We start from the raw sequence: 22,044 nt of genomic DNA on the forward strand, positions 1-22,044 counted from the left end.
CTGTGTCTCTCCACTGTTTCTCTCCTGCGCAGAAAACCGTCTGCTTGGTCTCCCTTCCCCGTCTGTGTCTTCTTTCCTCGGCTTTTGTCTCCCAGCCCCCTCCCCCTGTACTAGGACTCTGGTCTCCTTCCCATAGCCCCTCTTTCAGTCTCATTCTCTGCCTCCTTTAGGCGTTCCATCCGGCCTCTCAGGGTGACCTCATCCCTTTGTTTCTGCACCGTTGCCACCAGTCAGCCCCTCCCTGCGCCCCATCCCCAGCTCCAGGCCGGCAGTGGTGGGCGGGGCTTGGCCTCAGACCGAAGGACTGCAGGGCGTGGCTCGGACCCTGCACGAGGCGTGGCCTCTGCCAGCCACCGGGAGAGAGTTGCCATTGGAGAGGAGCCCCTCCTCCAATGTCCTCAACCTTGGGGAGGAGTTTTGCTTCTCAGGAACCCTACGGAGTTTTAATTTAACGAACCTCCACACTCTTGTTTGGGAGATAATTGCTTCTTTCAGTGGCTAGGACAACAAAAGCATCAGCCTGTGCGCCCGGCCTTGCCACGATAGCGGGGCGGTGCGAGCTCCCTCCGCCCTTCATTAGTCTGTTGACCTTCACCTCCTGCTGCTTCAGCAGCGGCCAGCTTCGAGAAACAGAGCCCTCTGTCAGGTCAAGGTTACACTGTAGGCGGGGAAGGAAGAGGAGGGAAAGCTGGGTGGATTGGATGTTGCATTCTTGTCCCTCCCAGTTTTTCCTTGCTAGGGGCTGCAAAGAACACATTAGCATTCCTAGGGCTGTTGGCACCAGTTTCTCTAGCACTGGGAAGGAAAGAGGCAAAGAGGTTGGCAGGAAGGTTTTTTTACGTCTGCAGGAAAAGGCCTTTGGAAACTAAGCGGGAATGCCTTGTCATTAGAATATAGCAGAGGAGAAAATATCAGCTAAGGTCTGCGCCCATAGACAGTGATTCTTTATTAAAAAGAAAAAGTTTTCTGAGCTTGTTCAGGTGAGCTTTCTGTTTCCCACATGGAATGCAGGCTCCTCGGACAATTGCAAATGAGTTTTCCTTCTTTCATTCTTTTTTTCTTTCTGTTGGTGTTGTGGGTAAAGTAAATGAAGCAGGTGGGGAGGAGGGAGATGACTTCTGTAGGTGTGGCCAAATTTAGAACTGGTGTGAGATTTTCTTAGCTCGGAGACACGTGGCACCAGTACGTATTGGTTCATTCGTTCAATAATACTGTTTAAAAATGATTTAAAAAGACAATTTAGATGATACAAACTATTTACCATTTCATGAAGCCGGCAGTCTCCCTACCCAAGGGTCCAGAGAACTGCAAAATGGGGCAGAAGACAGGAAGTGTTTATAGAATAAAGAATAAGTAATGGCCATGTAAGAAACATCCAAACCTGTAGAGTTTTTGTTTTGAGTTTATTTAAGCCAAATTGATGACAATTGCCAGGAAGCAAAATCTCAGTGGATTGAGACAATGCTCCAAAGCATGGCAGTTTTGCAGCTTTTTTTATACATTAGAATCAAAGGAGGATACATAAGGAGGGTTGCGTGAAATCCATTGGTAGTAGATTAAGGGGGCAGGAAAGAGCAAAGCTGGGAAATTTCTGGGATTGGATAAAAAGCAAAATGGGGAGACATATTTCTTTTACGTTGGTGGGTACTGGATAGTAAACATTTACAGCACATAGAGATAGTATGAGGACAACAAGATAACCATGAGGAGTTTTGTGCTGACAGTTGTGACTTCAAGGGGTCTGGAAAAGATTATGCTGACATTTCAAAGGTTATGTTATCTTAGATGCAAAAAGACAATAGACGGGCTCACTTAAGGTAAAGATTGACCTTTGTCAAGGAATCTACAGTCCTATGACGTGACTACCTGCCATGACCCTCTTTTAGTTAGGAATTTTTACTTCAGGCCATCCTGTGTGGTTATTTTTGGTCTCAAGAGTTTGTAAAGTCCACCTTGGAGGCCTCCCCTGACCTTCCCCCTTTTTGTCTACAGGAACAAGGAAGTAAATATAGAGCCTAGAGTTGGCTTGGTGTTTGGGATTGGCTAAATGGATATACTGCATATCTGCTCAAGAGGAACCTTTACAGGGACATAAAAATTACTTAAGTTTTCGTTTGCTGACATGGCACCCCTGGGGAGGAGTGGCTCCATCTTGGGCCTAGAAATTTATTTCAACACTATGTATTGAACACTTACGCTGTTTCTGCCTGTAAAATGACCTCGAGTCCACTTGAGAGGATAGCTAAGCTGTAAGGAAGAGAAGAAGAGAGCCCAGGTGTCAAGTCATTGAGCTACTTAAGGCCTGATGGGTCCCCAGCCCTGAAGGGGAACAACTGTGAAGAGAGATGGGAAAATGGAGGCGCTGCCGAGGAGACCAGCACACTTGCAAGTGCTAAGCGTAGGAGGATGATTGGGAGTTGGAACTTCCTCTCTCTGTGTTCTGACCTCTTTTTCTTGCTAAAATAGGTTGAAACCAACTGTGGCAGAGGGTGAGTGATTTGCATATCTTATTTATTTATTTTTAGCAGTCTCAGTTTTTTTTCTTTTCCCTCCAACTAGGATGGTGGATTTCATTCAGATTTTCCACACACACTGACAATTTGCCTTTCAAAATTGTCAAGTAAAGCGTTCCTTTAGAATACTTCACTCTCTCATGTAAAGGCTTTGGAGAAAGTGGGGAAGGTGCAACTTTTTGCTGACTGATGAATGATGTGTTCCTGCATTCCGAGAGGTGCCTAAAGGAATTAGGTGCCTAAAGGAAGGTGCTGTCTGCTTTCCTGATGAAGTGGGTCATTTACTGGTTCACAGAAGGATATGAATGAAGTCATCCTGAACTGTGCAGAGTCAGGAGTCTAAGTGCATGGGAGACTGGCCAACGGATAAATTCTGTGCTCGCTCAGGTTGGTGATCTTCTTTGGAGACTGGCACATTAGAGAAAGATCTTAATCTCATGATATGTTCAATGTATGTAACTAATTTAAGAAGTTAAGTGACAGTAGAGGCCAAAATGTATGGGGTACGTTGTCCATGCCAGAGTAGGATTGGAGATCACAGTCAACTTCTTTGACGCTGAAGTAGGAAAACAGAACATATATAGCCAAAATTTGCATACAATTAGGACTTTCATACTTAGAATGTTTGAGTCTTAAATCTAAGGGAGTCTTAACTGCCTTCATGCACAGACACAGTAACGAAGGCCCAGAGAAGTGAAGAGACATCCATGAGGTTCCAGTCGGGTTGGAACATGTCAGAATTACAGTCCTGGTCTCCTGATTTCTAATCCAGGGCTTTTGTTACTTTACCTATTGCTTCTTATTTTCTGAATTTCATAATAGAGGCACCTCTGAAATTGTACTTTTGTTTAGAAGAGGGTCTGTGGACTGCCCAGGACAGGTGTGTTTCGTCTGAGTGTCATAGGTCAGTACATTTCACACTGTGATTTGTTAAAATAAAGATCCTGATGAATAGATCTGGGGTAGAGTGAGAGTGCATTGTTACCCAGCTCTTGACCGCCCAGGTGCTGTGGCGCAGAAAAATTGTAAACGGCATCTTTCTTCCTTCCCTTCCTTTCCCTTCCTTTCTCTTCCCTTCCCTTCCCTTCCCTTCCCTTCCCTTCCCTTCCCTTCCCTTCCCTTCCCTTCCCTTCCCTTCCCTTCCCTTCCCTTCCCTTCCCTTCCTTTCCCTTCCCTTCCCTTCCCTTCCCTTCATTTCTCACTGATAATACAGCCCTGGGGATTTAGAGTGCCTCCCGCCCCCCCCCAGACTTTTTCCCTGTTACAAGGTCACTGCGCTCCCTCAGCTAATCCAGATGACTTTCACTGCTTTATCCTCACCCAGACCTGAGACTGTTAGAAATAGTCCCCAGAGACAGGTATCTTGAGGCCGGAGGGTGTGATCTTTTGTTTAGTGAGATAGCACCATCTCACTTGATTCCACAAATCCTTTCTCACATAAGCAACTTACTCAACTCTGATGGTAAAAAAAAAAAAAAAAAAAGTCTTTCTTCTCTCTCGCACAAGTGTCCTCCCAGCTGCAGCTTATTTCTCTCCTTCTGGGAGTGCAGCTGGCATGCTGCTAGCTCATAGGCGTGGCCTTTCATCTGGGGCTCAGCAAGTCTCTTTGTGCATTTCCCACCACTCACTTCTGTCCTGCGTTTCTTAAGCTGCACGTAATACCTACGAGTAGATTCAGGTCTGAGCGCCTTTGTGCAGCATCTGAGTTCAGCAATTAGCTAGGTGATAACAGGGCGGAGGACCTTCTACAGTGGGAAATCTTCAGGGACGACCATTTCTTCATTCTCTGAAGCTTGCCTGGCTCAGAGGTTCCTCTTTCTTATTAGAAGCTGTTCTCAGGGAAGAAACAGAATTTAATCCAACTATAATAGACATTCACCAGGCATTTATTGAGGCCTTACTATGTGAAACTGTGGTAGAGAGGGTGCGTGCTGTAGTCAGACTACCTAAATTATCAAATCCTAGCTCTACACTTATTAAATATGGAACCTCCCCAAGTATTAGTTTCCTCATGTGTAAAAATAATAATACCTACCTCATACATTATAATAATACCTACTATACATTTGTTATGAGGTTTTCCATTGTGGGGGAGGGACAAACTTTCCTTTATCATCAAGGTTCTTCTGGCTGGTCTAATAATCAAATAGACGAGATAAATTAGCAAGAGAAAATAACCAAATTTAATACATATGTATGTATGGGAATCCCACATACATGAGAGAATCAGAGACCCCACATGCAGGAGAGGTTCAGAGATAGAAAGGGGACATGGGTATATATGACATTCTGAGCTAGGGATGAGGCAATGCACCTTGGAGGCTTCAAAGAGTCGTTACAGGATGATAAGAAGAGCAGGTGTTTAGTAAATTGAGTAAATAAAAGTTTGCCCTGACATATAAGTGGGTCATGTTTATCACTGATAATCTGTTATTAGGGACAAAGTTACTAATTCGGGTTATTCTAGATAGTTAAAAGGAGAAGCAGAAGTTTCTCTCTAACCTGAGGCTAAAATTGCCTTTAGCTCAAAACAATCTGCGTACGACAGGAGTACCTCTTGGGGTGGCTTGTTCTGAACCCCCACACCATGCAAAACATTTAGATCAATGCCTGGCACAAAGTGATTAATAAATGTTATCCTCTGAAAGGATCTTGAATTCAATTCCAGTGTGGAGGGAGGGGTTTCCCACACTACCAACAATTCTCCAGATAGCGGCTTGGTGTCCTACCAAGCAACTCAGTGCTGACACTGTCCACTCGAAAATGGCATCGGATTCATAAGTAAAGGGCTCAGTCCCATAAGACTACCCTCCACTTAAGATGACAGTCACAAGCCCAGGTTGTTAACCTTTGCTTCTGATGATGAGCTGCAAATTGGAGGTTTTCATGGTGCCCTCCAACTCAGGATGCCATGGCAAGTCCAGGTTGTTACCTATACTTCTGACTAGCTATAAATCAGAGGTTCCCACAGCCCCCTCCTTGGATTCAATTAGCTTGCTAGAGCAGCTCACACAACTCGGGAAACCTGTTTACTCACTAGATTATTGGTTTATTTTATATACATATATATATATATATGGAACTCAGGAACAGTCAGATGGAAGAGTTGCATAGGGAAGATACGGGAAAAGGTGAGGAATTTCCATGACTTCTCTGAACCTGCCCCTCTGCCTGCACCTACATGTGTTCACAAACCTGGAAGCTCTCCAAACCCTATCCTTTACAGTTTTTATGGAGGCTTCATTACATAGAAATGATTGATGAAATCATCAGCCATTGATATTTTGATTCAACCTCCAGCCCCTCTCCCCTCCCAAGAAGTCAGAAGTGAAACTGACATTTCCAACCCCTAAGAACTGGGTTAGTTCTCCTGGAAAAGGGCCCCCACACATCCTTCGGTGAGGTTCAAAAGTTACCCCGTTAACATAACAGAACATACCTTTATGGCTCTCATCACAGGAAATTTCAAGGGTTTTAGGATCTCTGCGACAGAAATGGGGACAAAAACCATGTATGTATTCTTACCGTGTTTCCCCAAAAATAAGACCTAGCCCGACAGTCAGCTCTAATGCATCTTTTGGAGCAAAAATTAATATAAGACCCAGTATTTTATTATATATTATATTATAAGACCCGGTCTTATATTATAGTAAAATAAGACCGGGTCTTATATTAATTTTTGCTCCAAAAGACGCATTAGAGCTGATTGTCTGTCTAGGTCTTATTTTGGGGGAAACATGGTCATATAAATCATAACATCACAGACTCTATTATTAATGAGAATATTCTTGTCCTCAAAGAATTTGCAAAGTAATGGAGAGTTTGGGGAATAAGTACACTAACTACTGTAATGCAAACCAAACCAACCAACCAACCAAACAAACAAACAAAAAACAAAAAACAACCAAGGATGCAGTGGGATTTTAACATAAAGGTATCCCCTGCCCCAGATAGTGACAATCTACAGCCTGTAGGCTAAGAATGGTTTTTACATTATAAAGTGGTTGACAGAAAATCAAGAGTAATGATATTTTGTGATACTTTAAAATTATATGAAATTCAAATTTAGTGTTCATAAGTAAAGTTTATAGAAGACGACCATGCTCATTTATTTATGTAGCATCTATAGCTTATTTCACACTACAATGACAGCGTTGAGTAGTTGTAACAGACCATATATATGGCTTAGAAAACCAAAATATTTACTGTCTGGCCCTTTGCAGAAAATGTTTGCTGACCCCTGGACTGTCCATTTAGGGTGATGCAAGAAAACTCTCCAACCAAGGAGTGCGCGGGGCCACGCTGGAAGTGAAGTCAGAGAACTCATGAAGCGAGGAGCATGTTCAGTGAACAGGATGTGGAATTATTTGGCTAAAGGAAGGGGTGTACTCACAAGAGAAGTGGGAGGGGCAGACTGGGTCCATCCCATGAATTTCTCAAATGCTAAAATGCGTATCTTCTTAGCTTGATAAGCAGTGGGAATATTTAAAGTGTTTTTAAGGGGATGGGGTTGGGGTGGGTGGGAGTGGGCGTATTATAAAACCCTAATTCTATATTAGCTCAATCTGATAAAACGTATAGCATGGAGTAGAAGACAGACCAAGAGAGCGTCTATAGTGTTAGCTTTCCGTGTCTGTTTTAAACCACAAAATGAGGGAATAATATTCCAAGGTAGAATTTCAGAGTTTTGGCAAAAGGAGAATGTTTGTCTAGGTCTTCCCTGCATACCCCCTCTACCATTACTGCCAGCCACTCCCGTTATTAACTTGATTCTCCATAGTGTTTTAAACCTTCTGTGGTATGTTTCTGAGTGCTTCTCTTAGGTTGGCACAAAAGTAAGTGCGGTTTAAAAGGTTAAAAATAATTGCAAAACCCACGATTATTTTTGCACCAACCTAATATAACATGGCAGAGCTGGACTGATGTACACTCACAAGGCCGTGCAGTTTTATTTTGTTAAGCTCACTGGACTTTGATATGACTTTTAAAACTAGGGAATTATTTTAGCCTGGAGCTGTTTGTTGCATTGCCTCAACCACCAGGAAAGATGGTCATTGGATTGCCTGTGGAATCTTCTATTCCTAGTCTTGGGTCTAGTCCTGAGCTGACACAGGAATATGGGGAATCAATGGCTTCTGATGAATGAATCAGAATTCTGGCAAGAGTGATTGCGTCATCCTACCTTCCTGGAACTCTCCAGCCCAGGACAATCTCCAAAACTCCATGTTAGGACATATCTGTAAAGATTTTCATTTTTTGCAGTGTCACCGTGCTGGGCAGACTTGGCTCTCTGTGTGACACTTTGGGTCATGCAACATCGCTTATGGGAGAGTTGTGGCACCTCATAGTTGTCTATGCATCAAGAAGAAAAGTCATTTTTACTGACCTCAAGATCTCAGAATCAGACTTAATATATTTTTAAATTTTTACCCAATTCAGCTGAATTATTCTGACTCAAAGATCAGGTTATTTTAAATCCCTGGGCAGTAGGTTCATATGGACTCATTCAGAAATTGTAGAATTTGCCTGCCTAGTTTAAAAACAGATAAGAGGTAACTCTCACTCTTTGATGGCTCCAAAGGGTGCAGTGTTTCTCCCTGTAGAACCGTAATGTGGGAGGTGTGCTGGTTCTTTGTGTCATGTTGAACACCGTCACTAAATTTCCTCCAGCAAGCTAGGTGGCATAAATAATATGACATTTTTGGAGAATATAATCAGAACAAGAAGTATGACTGATGCCCATGGAATAGTTCTAGATGGATTTCTCTATCTGCCGCAATTGTCAGGAAAAGAACAGGAATAGTTGTTTCAAGGAAAAGGCGATGTTTAATTCAGGAACTCTGGTTGGATTTAAATTCTCAGACTCGGGAATAAATCACAGAAACCTGCTCTTTACCACCTGCTCAACCCCTTCCTTCTGATAAGAATGCAGAAGGGTGACTCTAATTTATTCATCTGCTTTTCTCGTTTAATTAAATAGCCTTAATTCCTGGCCTGAGGCCCCATACCTCCCATTTCCTCCAGTGTTGCTTTCTATGTTCTCTGATATTTTTTCTCTCTCCTGCTCTCAGAATTAATGGGAAACTTGGTCTCTGGGCTGTTGTCAATGTCTCAAGTGTGAATCTGCCCTGTCAAAATCTTCACAAGGAAAATAAGTCACAGCGTCACCGGGGTGATGAGGTTATGATACCTCAGCCCTAGCTTTGAAATGTTATTTGTACTTTTCTATCGTACAGTGATTTGGAAAGGAGAAGATGCAATGGCAGTGACAGATTGGAAGCCTGGTTCTTTAGACATTCAGAGCTAGCCCAGCATGGACAGGCACTGACCACCACAAAGTCCTGCTCTGGACTCTCCCATCCTCGATTCCACTTTTCACCTTGTCTGGGAGCCTTGAGAGAAAACCTGCAAGTGTAGATCAGCCCTGTTTTCCTAGGGTGACTTTACCTCATGTGCAATCTGTACAAGTATTTTGAGTTCAAATCCAGCTCTGCCCCTTACTAGCTGTGTGTGACTTGGAGCAAAGTACTTAATGTCTGTGTGCCTCCGTCCCTTCAGCTGTAAAATAATAGTACACAGCATAGCATTGTTAGAATTAAATTACTTACTATATATATTTTTGTGTATATATATATCTATATATATCATGATAAAGTGCTTAGAGAAGTACTTGCTGCATAGTACTATATAATTTTTCAATGTATTATTAATACCGTATTCCATAAGGATCTGAAGGTATTTTATACTCTTAACCTTTAAAGGATGTTTTGGGGGAGGGGTGCATTTATTTTATGAAATGTGCATAGCCCTGAAAAAAATTTCTCTATGAGCTATCAGAGAAAAACAGGGGCGATTGGTTAGCTCAGTTGTTTAGAGCCTGGTGCGCTTAACAACAAGGTTGCCGGTTCGATCCCCACATGGGCCGCTGTGAGCTGCGCCCTCCACAACTAGATTGAAACAACTACTTGATGTGGAGCTGATGGGTCCTGGAAAAACACACTTAAATAAAAGTTTAAAAAAAAGGGGGGGAGGAACATAAAATATTTATCAAATGATGCACCAAATCCCTAGTCTCCAGAAAGAAAGTAGCAATTTTCACTTCATTTATATTGTTTTCTTCCAAGCAATTATTTATCGAGTTCTTAAGTACAAGGCACTTTACCAATACTATCTGTTTTCAAGAAAATTCTGCACAGTAGGTATAAGTATCCCAATGAGGGATGAAGAAACTGAACTCTAAAGAAATTAAGTAGTTTGCCCCAGGTCATACATTTAAACAGTGGCTGAGCCAGGATTTGAACTCAAATCATTTGACCCCAAAGCCATGCCAGGGAACATGTAATCAATGAGTGCCAGTGACTGATGACCAAGAGAGAAATGGATGTGAAAAACAAAGGGAGCAGCAAGAAAGGAAGAATGACAAGGATAATAACATCATAAGCAAATTTAGGCTCAATTATGATTTCCAGAGTTTTCTAGTCTTGTGTATTTGCCCTTAAACTGTTTAGCAGCTCAGGGTAGAAATCTAGTTAAAATATCAAGGGTGCCAAAAAAATATATGCACATGACTTGTATTCATCTTTGGTTATCAGTACATATTAAGTATTATAATTTTAATAGTTTTTTCCTTTCTTAAAATGTGTATACATTTTTTTGCACCCTCTGTAGGAGTCTGTTTGTCTTCAAACTGTATGCCCTTTACGTGACACCCATCCTCCCCAACAGAAAAATTCAGTTGTTTTTGCCACATGTAGAAGAATACAACAACATGTCTTCAAAAGTCAGAGAGAAAATATACTTGCACTTGTTTTAGATTTCTCAAGTACTGTTGTAATGGGCAATCACTTACTTTGTGATTGTTGTGGACCATTAAGGCATGTGTAAATGAGTGTTGATAGATAACAGGGTCTGCAAAATCATCCCACCAACCACCTTATATAAATAAGCATATTATAAAAAGCAGTATGTTTGCTGTACAAGCGCAGTTTCAAGAAAAATCACCTAGCTCCCTCTCCAAATATGTTCCTGACCCTATGTTCCTCCTACATAGAGATTCTGGAGCCGCCCCTGTCATAAGATCTGAAATTCTGTTAATCAAAAAGTCCTTCAAATAGTCTTAGTGCTGATATTGGGACTACTTCCTACTTAGTAATACTTTCTGAGTGTTTAGTGTTGAATTCTTAGATTGAATTCTGTTTGGTTTCTTAAAATGTAGGAGACTGGAGGCCTAGGTTTAAGACCTATTCTACCATTTGTGGGTCTTTCCACCAATCTGTTTCTTCATTTTATAAGGGGGACAGCACACTTATTTAGCCTATTTTGTTGTAATTCCTTGAGGAACAATTTTGTAAAGTTGAAAGTACTTCATAACCTGTAGTATAAAAATTCAAACTACTGTGTTTTTTTTGGTATGTTAGCAAATGGTGGTGTTCCAAATTCTTTTCTATTTAGTTAGGCTTTATAATGACATACACTCTGATGACATATTATGTACTCTCACTAGATATTAAGTACAATGGCATTCAGAAGAGCTTTACTAACTATCTAGTGGGGGTACATCCCAAATCATGTTGGAAATCCCAAATCATGACACCCCTCTCTCCTCAGGAACAGATGCTCCTAAGCTAATCCCCCACGAAGTATCTGGCAGTTGCAATCACAGCTTTTACCAGACGGAGTAAATAGAGTAGGTCTCAGAATCTGCACAATTGTTTTACTGGGTGTGTACAGGATACAGCTAGATCAGTGAGATAGATATATGAAATAGTAGCTAAATGAGAGTTTTTGTGGGATGAGCGTTGTCAGGCAAAAGGCATATATTTTGAGAATGAATAGACTTCTAATTTAAGTGGATTTCCATCAGCAAGATCCTGGACCATGTGGAAGTTTAGGGATGGATAAAAGAATTATTGTGTGGTAGGTGGTAGAGTAGTGGGATTGTGATTTATTGGTGACAGTGTAAACAGATCTGCCCCCTTCCCAAGGAGAGGAAAGAACCAGAATGAGTATTACAGCACATTTTAGACAGTTTTCTGCTTATCTCTTTGAGAACAGATAGCTCAGTAGTACTATAGAGTTAAGGACTGGACTCTCCCCTCCCAGGGTGGGGATACCAGCTATCGTGGAGACAAATAAGGTCTCACAGCCAAACCTCCTTTGATATTTATCTTATTAAAATGCCTTCCCTTAGTCTAATGGTAATATAGAAATTACTCTGAGATGATATTGATAATGGAAATGATTCTGATGAGAAAAATACTAGAGCTACCCTTTTTTGAGCAATTACAATATGTCAGGGACTATGCTAAGAACTTTATATACATTAACTCGTTTAATTTTTACAACAACACGATGAGATAGCCCTGATATTCCCCCCATTTTATAGATAAGGAAACTGAGGCTGACTTGCCTAAGGTCAAGAGCTGGTAATTAAGTGGCAGAGCAGAGATTCAGACCTTCACACCTCTAACTCTACAGCCCATGCTCTTATACACCAGGGAATATTGGCTTCCGACATTCTATATTAAAAAGCACTGGATGAGGAGTGGGATTGAGGGTGGGCACTGTCACTTAGAAGATGGATAAACTGGGCCCCTTTATGCTTCCTTAATTATCTCAGTCATAAAACAGGCACAGTGATGTGTTCCTACCATGGTTATGATGAGGTTTGAATTGACACACTAACTATATGCTGTCCATTCATAGATGTAAGAGGACAGAGGAATGTGACTGCTGGAGCGTGGCTTGATGCAGACCCTAAGCATTAGTTTCTCAGAGCAAAGCAAGGACACCCAGCCATTGGTGCTGCACATTTACATGCTCTCTGATCACTAACACAGTGTGACACGCAGTCACGTAGTCACAAATCAATATTTTTGGAGCGTCAACTCTGTGCCAATACTATTTCAGCTACCAAGGCTTTGAGGATTGTACAAAAGTGACAAGGTCCTGCTCTCAGAAAGTTTATAATCCAAAGGAAGACTCAGTTAATAATGAAATAAAAATATATGTCAGGTGATTGTAAGCGCATAGAAGGAAAAACAAGGTAAGTAGGCCAAGGGTGACAATACTTGGAGAAGGGCACATATTAAAGTAGATAAAGAAGGTTTTTCTCAATCATTTATTCATTGAACAAAATGTACCAAGTACTACCGACTTAGAATGTAATTTATGAAAGTGGTTGAATTTAAAAAATAAATTACTAATCACTATTCAGCATAGTAGGAAGAATATAGTAATTTAAATACCTATCGTGTCCTTTATTTCTTTGTGTCCAACAAGAGACAATTTGTGGTGCCAGGAAGGATGTGAGGGAGGGAGGGAAGAAAGGAGGGAGGGAGGGAGGAAGGAAGGAAGGAAAGAAAGGAAGGAGGGAAGGAGGTAAGGAGGGAGGGAGGGAGGGACGGAGACAGTTTTCTGCTTGGTTCCTTGGACTCTGGCTTTTTCTCCTGCTAGTTGGCTCTGGGCACCTTCTCCAGCAGCTCAGACTGTGGTTTGCTTTTGCGAACACTTAACTGAGAGGAATTCCCCTGCGATGGTGATACAAGGGCTGTCTGTTGGTAGACTGCTTTTCTATCTTTTCCCAGATGTACTGGCTGCCTGCTGCTCTTCCTTTTTCTCCAGTTGTTAGCAGAAGAATCTTCATGGTCCCTCTCATGTCTTGGTGTGTGATTTCAGCCTTTTCCGCAGCCTTATGGGAAGTGCCTCCTTTTTTGTTCCCAGCTCAGTGGCCACTATAGGCACAGAGACCTCTCCAAGGGCAGGATTTAGTATTTCTCTCATCTTGCCCACCTTTTTCTTCTTTGAACATGTGGCTTGTAGAGGTAATGAACACTGTAGAGGTAGTGAATACTAGTAGAGGTAGTGAACACTGGTAGAGGTAGGGAACAATGGTAGAGGCAGGGAACACTTGTAGATGTAATGAATAGGCAATGCTCATCAGAAGATCAGCTCCCACTGCTCAAGAGTGGAGCCACTTTCTCCCAGAGCTGACTCTCAGCTGGTATTTGCTTGGGCATCAGTACATTTGACCTTGAGTCGGTCAGATGACTGATCCCTATGTCTGCCATACCCAGAGGTTTTCTGAAAGGTTTAGTCACATTCTATCCATCATGTGCCCTGACAGATGGACCAGCGTAAGTATGTGCCTCATCTGAACCTTGGGCTCCTCCCAACCCCAGTTTGAGGAAGGGGGCTTCCTTCCTTAAATAATGAAGAAACTAGTCATCCCAGCCTACAACTTTAGGCCCTGGGGCTCATTGTACAGATTAAGTATTAATACAGGGAAGAGGAGAGACTCCAATAATCCCATAAATATTTTCACCTGTTTTACAAATAGAGAAATAGAAATATATATTTTAAAAACAATTTGATTGATATGACTGTAGCCAGTCCATAGATAAGATAAATATGTCAGTTGTTTTTATCTTAGATTTATTGACATTTCTACATGTTTTTACAATTACTATTATCATAATTTCATTTCTATAGTTTTATGACTTCTCTCCTTGTCTCACCCCTGCTCATTTATTTTCATAATTCGTTTTTGTGTTCAACCTCACCCTACAAAGTCAGTTACTCAGTTAGGTGTTGGAGAAACATATACTTGTCTTAGTCAGATGCTCTTGAAGTCCATCACTGGGAAATAAAGGATTTTAACAAAAGTTGACAAAACGGAATCCCAGACTTCTTTGCCTATCGTCATCTTTCTAAAATGACACTAATTGAGGTGTTTACATTTGGATTCGTTCAAGAAGTATTAATGAGCATCTACTGTGTGCCAGACACCATTCTAGAAACTGGAGATTCAGTCGTGAACAAAACAGACAGGGTGTTTCCTATGCTGACTTTTGTCTGTTAGAAGGTGCCAATTATAATATACTCTTTGTCTCTTCTCTGTCTTGTGGGACAAATAGTGTTACAAATATACAAAATAAAATAAAATGTAACTCTTTTTAATGGAAAATGAGTTCTCCAATGGTACTTTATAGTGTGTTGAATATGCCGCTTCATATTCTTTTAGAAGCAGGTGGTCTGTACATGTTAAATAAATATATGAACGTGAACTGAAGACCTATATCTTGATCACTAGCTATTCTTTAAAAAGCTAATGATACTATTTCAATTTTCAATATAGGGTGTTGGGTTCTCTTACATGGGAAGCCAATCAATGCGCATTTATTTCCCACTGGAAGTTCTGGAGCTGCAGCAAATGTTGTACCCTTCACCTGAAGGAGGAAACCGAGTTCCCTTACTACCATTCTGCCAGGATTTGCAAGATCACTCCTCCTGATGGCTGACATTCCCCTAGAGAATTGCTTAGTCATATATTTGTGCTCCCACCTGCCCAAAAACCAAAAAAGGACTTTTCCCTGGACTGGAAAATCAGAGTTTAAAAACGTGATGACAATTCTTGGCAAAAGCACAACAGTTTCATTGCTTCTGCCCACACCCTGTTCCCCACCCCCTCACATTGTAGTTAGATCTTTAAACCAGACTGAGTGTCCATGGAACCCCACGTATTCCAGCAGTGCGCATTCGTCTTTTAAATGTAGGAAAGCTTCTTTCCTACAACTGTCCAGAAACATGAAAACAATTCATCTACAGAACTGGAGGAGGTTTGCCCATCCTCCTTTCTCTCCTCCGTAAGGGGCATTTCACTGGATGTCTGATCTTGGACTAGATTCAAAGAAAGCACAGAAGCTCCACTGTAAACTTTAATATTCGGACATTTTCTCTAAAGTATGTGTTATCAACTATGCTTAAAAATAGAGTGAAATTGTCTGATGTGAATTTCAATACATTATTAATAAAAAGCAGTGATTCGTAAGTAGATATTTGACTGATTTCATACATATCCACAAACACTTTATTCTGCTTCCTTTATGGGCTGCATAAAATTGTGATAGCCATGAAAACTATAGTATGTTAAAGAAAACTTTGCTTAGGACATCTCTGGCCTTTTGATTTTGCTTCTCAGAAATATCTTTTGTTCAATCAAATTGAAATCTTTTGGTTTACTAAAGATAGTCTCGGAAAGAGGAATTGGTGTACATCAATGATTTTTAAAACGTTTAAAATTCAATCCTGCTTAAGAGAAAATGTGAAGTGTTATAATGGTGGTATTTATAACTGGCAGAAGTAGATACAGGGCTAAGTTTTTCTGTGCTCAGAAGGTCGAGGTATTCCTATGATAACTGGAAAATGTTAAATGAAGTGAGGTGTCCCAGTTGAGTGGATGATGTTATTTTAGTTCTAAAAGTCAGGCATTCATGGATTTTTGCCCAAAATTCTTTTCTAGAGAATTTTCTAGAGAAAACATAGAGAATGCAAATGTTTAGACATCTTAGAATGAATTCTAAGTTGTCCATTCCTCCTTCCCTCAAAGGGAAAGAAAACTACTAACCAGAGCAACAATGTTGGGTATTGAATAAGTACTTCTTATTTTTGGCTTTCTTATCTGTGATTCTTAAATACTGATGAAAATTATGGCTCTTTCATCTAATGGATTTAGAAATTTGACTAGATCTCAACAAGTTAATGTAATGATACCCTTCATCTTCTTCAAACTAATAGTCATCCAAGATTTTAGCCTTGGTTGAGAAGTGAAGATTTCATATAGTACCTTGGCTTCCTTTCAGACTTCATAAATTACAGAGCTCCCAAATATATTGGTCAGTAAAAATACTAAGCTACAGCAATGAAGATTCCTAAGAAAGTTATTGCAACTTGTAATGATATTCTTCGTACATACAATACTCTGCACTGGAATGTCCTCCGGTGAATTCACAGACAACAACAATCCCATGTAAAAATGAAAGATTTGAAATTCCCTCAGAAAACATTAGAGCTCAGCACAAAGCTTGTCGGTGGCAAGGCTAAGTTTAAAAAATAAATCTATTTTAATGAAACTTATGAACTGACCTTTTAGCCACTAAATATCAGAATCTACTTTTTATGGACCTCCTCCTTATATAACTCACATATACTGATTGTTAAAGTATATGAGGTTATTTTCAAAAGGCATATTTAAAAAAGAATCCTGTGTGTCCTGTGTGGGTAGATGTCATATCCATGCTCATTAGAGGGCTTAGCATAGACACGGCATATTTACATGAATAGATGAATGAGAATGTTGACAGGATGTTTTATAGATTGTCTGCTACAAGAAAGTCCAAGGGATTCCAGGTCATTGATGTAATAAAATTGGACTTGGGATGGGGTGGGCGGGGAGGGGATTTGAGTTCAAATACAAGTTGAGCCTCTTACTCACTCATTCACTCGATGAATTTTGGCAAGTCACTTTTCTGGGCCACCACAGTATTTTCTTTTAGAAACTGAAAGGGTTGTGCTGAATATATTGAATGCTCTGGTTTCCCTGGGTTCAGAAATCCTTTGTCTTAGGTAAGGTCTTCTAGTTCTAGCTGGGAAAAAGTATGTGTGGCCTGACATCTTGGGGTTAGCAGTGGGGAAGCCAGTCTTGGGAAATGTCTTCCTTCTTGTCTCGTCTCTCAAAAAAAATACACTTTCAGTCCAATTACTTCTAGTACTGTGAAAGGACTTATGCCAGAAAATAACCTATAGTTTGAACCATATTAATAGAATCAATTAGAGGTACAAAAGAAACACACACACACACACACACACACACACACACAATCTGGCACTGTCTGGCTTAAGACCCAGTTTGTACTTAAATATTTTTGTGCCTGGATGCATCTGTTCAACCACTTCAGTCTGGCCTCATCTTAGCCTGCTTTCTTCTCTCCCTTACCCTCCGCCCTCCTTTCTCATCCCTTCCTCTCTACCCTCCCCTCCCCTTCTTTTTCCTCCCTTCCCTTCACTTTCTCTCTCTGTCCCTCTATCTGAAAAATTTGTAATAGTTGTCTTTTTCCAACCAATTTCTAGAATCCAGTTTCCCTAAATCTCTAATGATGGTAAGTGATCCAGCCATTCCTCCAAGATGAGCTAGAAGCCCACGGAGTACTTTGATCATTTCCCTGGGTGTACCCGCCCATTTGGGTACCTCGCTCTTACAGAATCATATTCTCCTCTCACTCCAGACTCTGCCCTTTCATAATTTTCTCCCTTCCTGCCCACCCCTTCCTCTCTTGTATCCCTTAAACTCTTGAATTGTTCAGGTAAGCCTGGTCCCACAATCTTGGCACCCAAGTCTAGTCTGAGTCTTTTTAAATAGTCGTTTTAGCATAGATGCTATGTACAGAAGCTTAAGTCCTGATCATTTGGAAAGGTAAATTGGCAGGTCATCTGAGGAATTGAGGCAGTGAGGGGAGAATTGAGAGGAACTCTTCCTTTATCCATATAAAGTTTCTTTATTTCATGCAGATTCTCAGCTTCCTTCTGTTTATGTTTTCCATCTTGTTAAGAGTTTCATCAGCTTTGCTTTATGTTCTTATAAGAGGCGGGTCTGAATTTATAGCTTTCTTGAGTCACCAGAGGGTCTTTTCTGCACACCTGCCCACTCTGAAATAATTGGTTTATCTATTTCCCAAGGAGCAGTCTTTGTATTAAAGAACCACTTGGCGTCAACACCCAAGTGCAGCTGTCCTGTCACATAAGATAGTGCCTCATTCAGAAAACTCAAGATAGAGTAAAATAAATTAACCGTATCTTGGCTCCATGCTCCATTCACAACTGTTAATTTAACAGGGTTATGCTTCCATCTCTGAGCAGAGAGCTCCTGGCAGGGACAGCTGCTCCTGTGCCCCAGATTGTGCTGTGTGTGTCCCAGTAGGAACCATCAAGAGCAGCAGGACAGCGGGAAGGTAGGGGTGCATCAGAGAACTCGGCAGTGAGGCAGCGTGGCGCTGGGAAGAGGGAGCAGACAGGGCCTCTGCAAAGTGATTTTCACCCACTCCTTTCTTTGTATGGAGACATGCACATACATGTTAACTGAGTAATAAGGAAAACTTTTCTTAAATTTTATTGGAAAATTGTTAGTCCTGCTTTTATTCTTACATGTAGTTTATTTTCAAAAATGCCTTTGTATATCCACTAGCATGTTGATGGGCCTACAGAACAGCAGGCTCATGTGCTTGTCCAAATTATGTCAGACAGGCCTGCATCATGAAGAGCTGGATCTAGGTCAGTGGGGCAGAGCTGGTATGACAGGTGGAAAGCATACCATTGTGTTGGCCTGCTGTGGCTTACCTCCTAAACTGGAACGAAGGCGAAGGTCAGGCCAAGGTTAAGATTGGGGCCAAGCACAGGACTTGTTACATGATAAGCACGCTTTTATCATTGGTCTTTTGAAGGAAAGTTGCTGCATTGTTCACTGTTGTATTTCCCCATTGTTTAGAACATTGTTCACAAAAGTGAAGAAAAGTTATGTACTCCAAAGTTGAAGGAAGGAATGAATGGAGACTATCAGTAACCACATTGGGGAACCATGGTGAGCAATGGAGTGATAATGGAATTTTATGTACTTGCCTATATGTTTCTTTCCATAACTATACCTATGTTCTGATTTAATTTCCTTGTGGAAAAATATTATTTACGGCATGTTGTAAATATTTTAAATATTGCAACCAAATGGTAAAAATTTTGTATTCTAATCTCTTGCTTTCAGTACTAGGATGGCTCTATTGACAATAATATAGAACTAATTTTAGGATTAAATTGCTTTGGGAATAAGAAATTGGGGTTTGGTAAATATATGCTGCTCTTTCAAAGGTGGAAATGGTGTTTTCCACTCTTGTTTTAAACTCAAGAATAATGGCCATTTTCTGTCTTCAGATTTTGAAGGTCTGGTTTGTTGATTACTGGTGTTAGACCATACACGTGGGAATTAGACATCCTTTTGTGACCAGCATTCTGAGTTGTCACATTCTGAACAAAACCCTCAAAGCCCTGGAATTCATTTGCACGTTGCATAAAACCCTGATAGAATTTGTTGTCTAAACCTCTACCTTACTCTTTGTCCCAGATCTATTGATTTCACAACCGGACCTGAAATCTTGGGTAAAATAATCAGACTTTCCCATAATTTTTTTTTTAAATTGTGAAGTTTGAACAGAGTCCCACTCAGAAATCCTGAGAAAGCATTATCTTTCACAGCTGTTTATGTAAAACCTAGGGTGAATGTTATTTGAATTATCAAAGTACATCTATAGAAAAGCTGGTTTAAGTTTGGCAACGGAGAGACATTGAGCTGGGGAAAGAAATACATATCAAATAATGCCAGTGATTCTGGAAGACTGAAAGGACATGAGTTTTCCCCATAAAATAATGTGTTCCCACCAGAGAGAGGAGGCTTGATTTGAATTTCTACAGTATTGTAGATTTCTGTACCTGGCCCAGAATAATTCATTTGATAAATATTTGTTGAATGCTGTGATTTGCAGGGAAAAAACATCACTCTATCTCTCCTTTTTCCCCCACTTTGTCCACAAAGGTTGAAAAAAATGATGAGGACCAAAAGATCGAACAAGATGGCATCAAACCAGAAGATAAAGCTCATAAGGCCGCGACCAAAATTCAGGCTAGCTTCCGTGGACACATAACAAGGAAAAAGCTCAAAGGAGAGAAGAAGGGTGATGCCCACGCAGCTGAGGCTGAAGTGAGTGAGAAGAAGGATGAAGCCCCTGTTGCTGATGGTGTGGAGAAGAAGGGGGGAGAAGGTCCCACCACTGAAGCAGTCCCAGCCACTGGCCCTAAGTCTGAGGAGACCGGCAAAGCAGGAGAAACTCCTTCAGAGGAGAAGAAAGGGGAGAGCACCCCTGATGCTGCTGCAGAGCAGGCAGCCCCCCAGGCTCCTGCCCCCTCAGAGGAGAAGGCCGGCTCTGCTGAGACAGAAAGTGCCACTAAAGCTTCCACTGACAACTCGCTGTCCTCTAAGGCGGAAGACGCCCCAGCCAAGGAGGAGCCTAAACAAGCCGACGTGCCTGCTGCTGTCACTGCTGCTGCTGCTGCTGCCACCACCCCTGCTGCAGAGGATGCTGCCACCAAGGCAACAGCCCAGCCTCCAACGGAGACTTCAGAGAGCAGCCAAGCCGAGGAGAAGATAGGTGAGCAACTGTGACGGTCAGAGGCCAGGAATGGGGAGCTCATTGGGGCCTATTTGGAAGGCCAGGCCACGTGGGCCATCAAGGGAGAGGGGAAAGGGCTAGAAGGTGTTTTCAGGAAATCAAGGAAGGCTGTGCTTCATTCCCCAAAATGGCAGGACTAAGAACTAACTCTGGCCACTTATATTCCCAAATATCTCCAAGCCCGAGAGAGAACTCAGGCAGGTCTGTGTAGCCGCCAGTACTAGAAGATCTAGCAATTATCTTGTTAATTGGATTGACATAAACACTAAAACTAGGTAACCCTGATTTAAAATATATATATATATATACATATATATATATACATATATATGTATATATATATATCTAGACACACATATATCCAATATATACATACGTATATATATTGTATGTATATATATACATATGTGTATATATATATACATATATATTGTGTATATATATACATATATACAATATATACATATATTTAAAATATATATACATATATCCCATCCATAGAATATATATATATTCCATGTGGTGGTTAGACTTAGTTTAATAAGCAATTTCTGAGGCCACATATGTTTTATGGATGGGAATTAGCTAATGTGATGATTTGGCTCTAAGAAGTGCCTGTTATAAATACAGCCAACTCCTTATTGATTCAAACGATCTAGTTTGTGAATTGCCAGCAGCAAAAACATAATCTCAGACCACCTTTCCCTTATCTCCCAATATGTTACTGCGCATTCTCCCCACCATCAAATTGGTGAACAGTGTGCCGTTGTGTTTGTATACTCAGAGAATGTTAATTGTAACATTAATCGGGGTCAAACTAATTAGGAAAATAAGTCTGTTGAAGTTGCCAAAAACAAAAGAAAAACCCCAAATATAGAACATATTGTGAAATCAAACATAAATCATCACTTTATTATTGAAGACGCAGCTTCCTACCATATGCGTAAATAACTTCGAGTTGACTATGATTGTAGAAAGGTTCTGGATTCTCTTTCGTTTGGAGCTCTTCCTTGAAAGTTGGAGTGTTTTTACTGTTATTAACCAAAGAGCCTGCGCAGCATTGAAAAGGAGCGTTGCCAGAGCAAGACACATTTAACAGCCCTTTACCTCTGGAGACTAGACCCGTCCCTCACCCCACCCACCCCTAGTTCTGAAGGAAGCAGTTTCCAGGGTCTGTCTCTAGCCTCATATGAGCCATGAATATCTTTCAGCCCCAAAGACCTTAAGACAGAGTTGCTTCTGTGCCAGTTTAAAAGGTTGAGTGTAATCTTTTAGAACTTCATGGACTTAACCCATGATGTGTCCAAGGTCCCAAATTTGGACTGGACCATGCTGTGCCCTTGGAGAGGACCTACTGCATGAGAATGCTCTGGGAGATGTTTTGAAATCTGACCATTAGATTGAGAAAGTAATTATTGGACATGAGCCCTCCTTCTATTTCTCCAAATTAGATACTAGAGGATGGCAGATGATTATTCTAGATA

At 41.0% G+C, this 22,044-nt stretch overlaps 1 protein-coding gene across 1 annotated transcript in view; it reads left to right on the top strand.

Moving 5' to 3' along the window:
* The window catches only part of GAP43 (growth associated protein 43), a 94,859-nt gene that overhangs the window by 32,053 nt on the left and 40,762 nt on the right, over window positions 1–22,044 (top strand). The window contains exon 2 of the mRNA XM_033121522.1: window positions 19,927–20,539. Coding sequence (XP_032977413.1) covers window positions 19,927–20,539 — 613 coding nt within the window. The remainder of the gene's footprint in view (window positions 1–19,926; window positions 20,540–22,044) is intronic.

The sequence above is a fragment of the Rhinolophus ferrumequinum genome, chromosome 2, assembly GCF_004115265.2.
Source record: "Rhinolophus ferrumequinum isolate MPI-CBG mRhiFer1 chromosome 2, mRhiFer1_v1.p, whole genome shotgun sequence".
NCBI lineage: Eukaryota > Metazoa > Chordata > Mammalia > Chiroptera > Rhinolophidae > Rhinolophus > Rhinolophus ferrumequinum.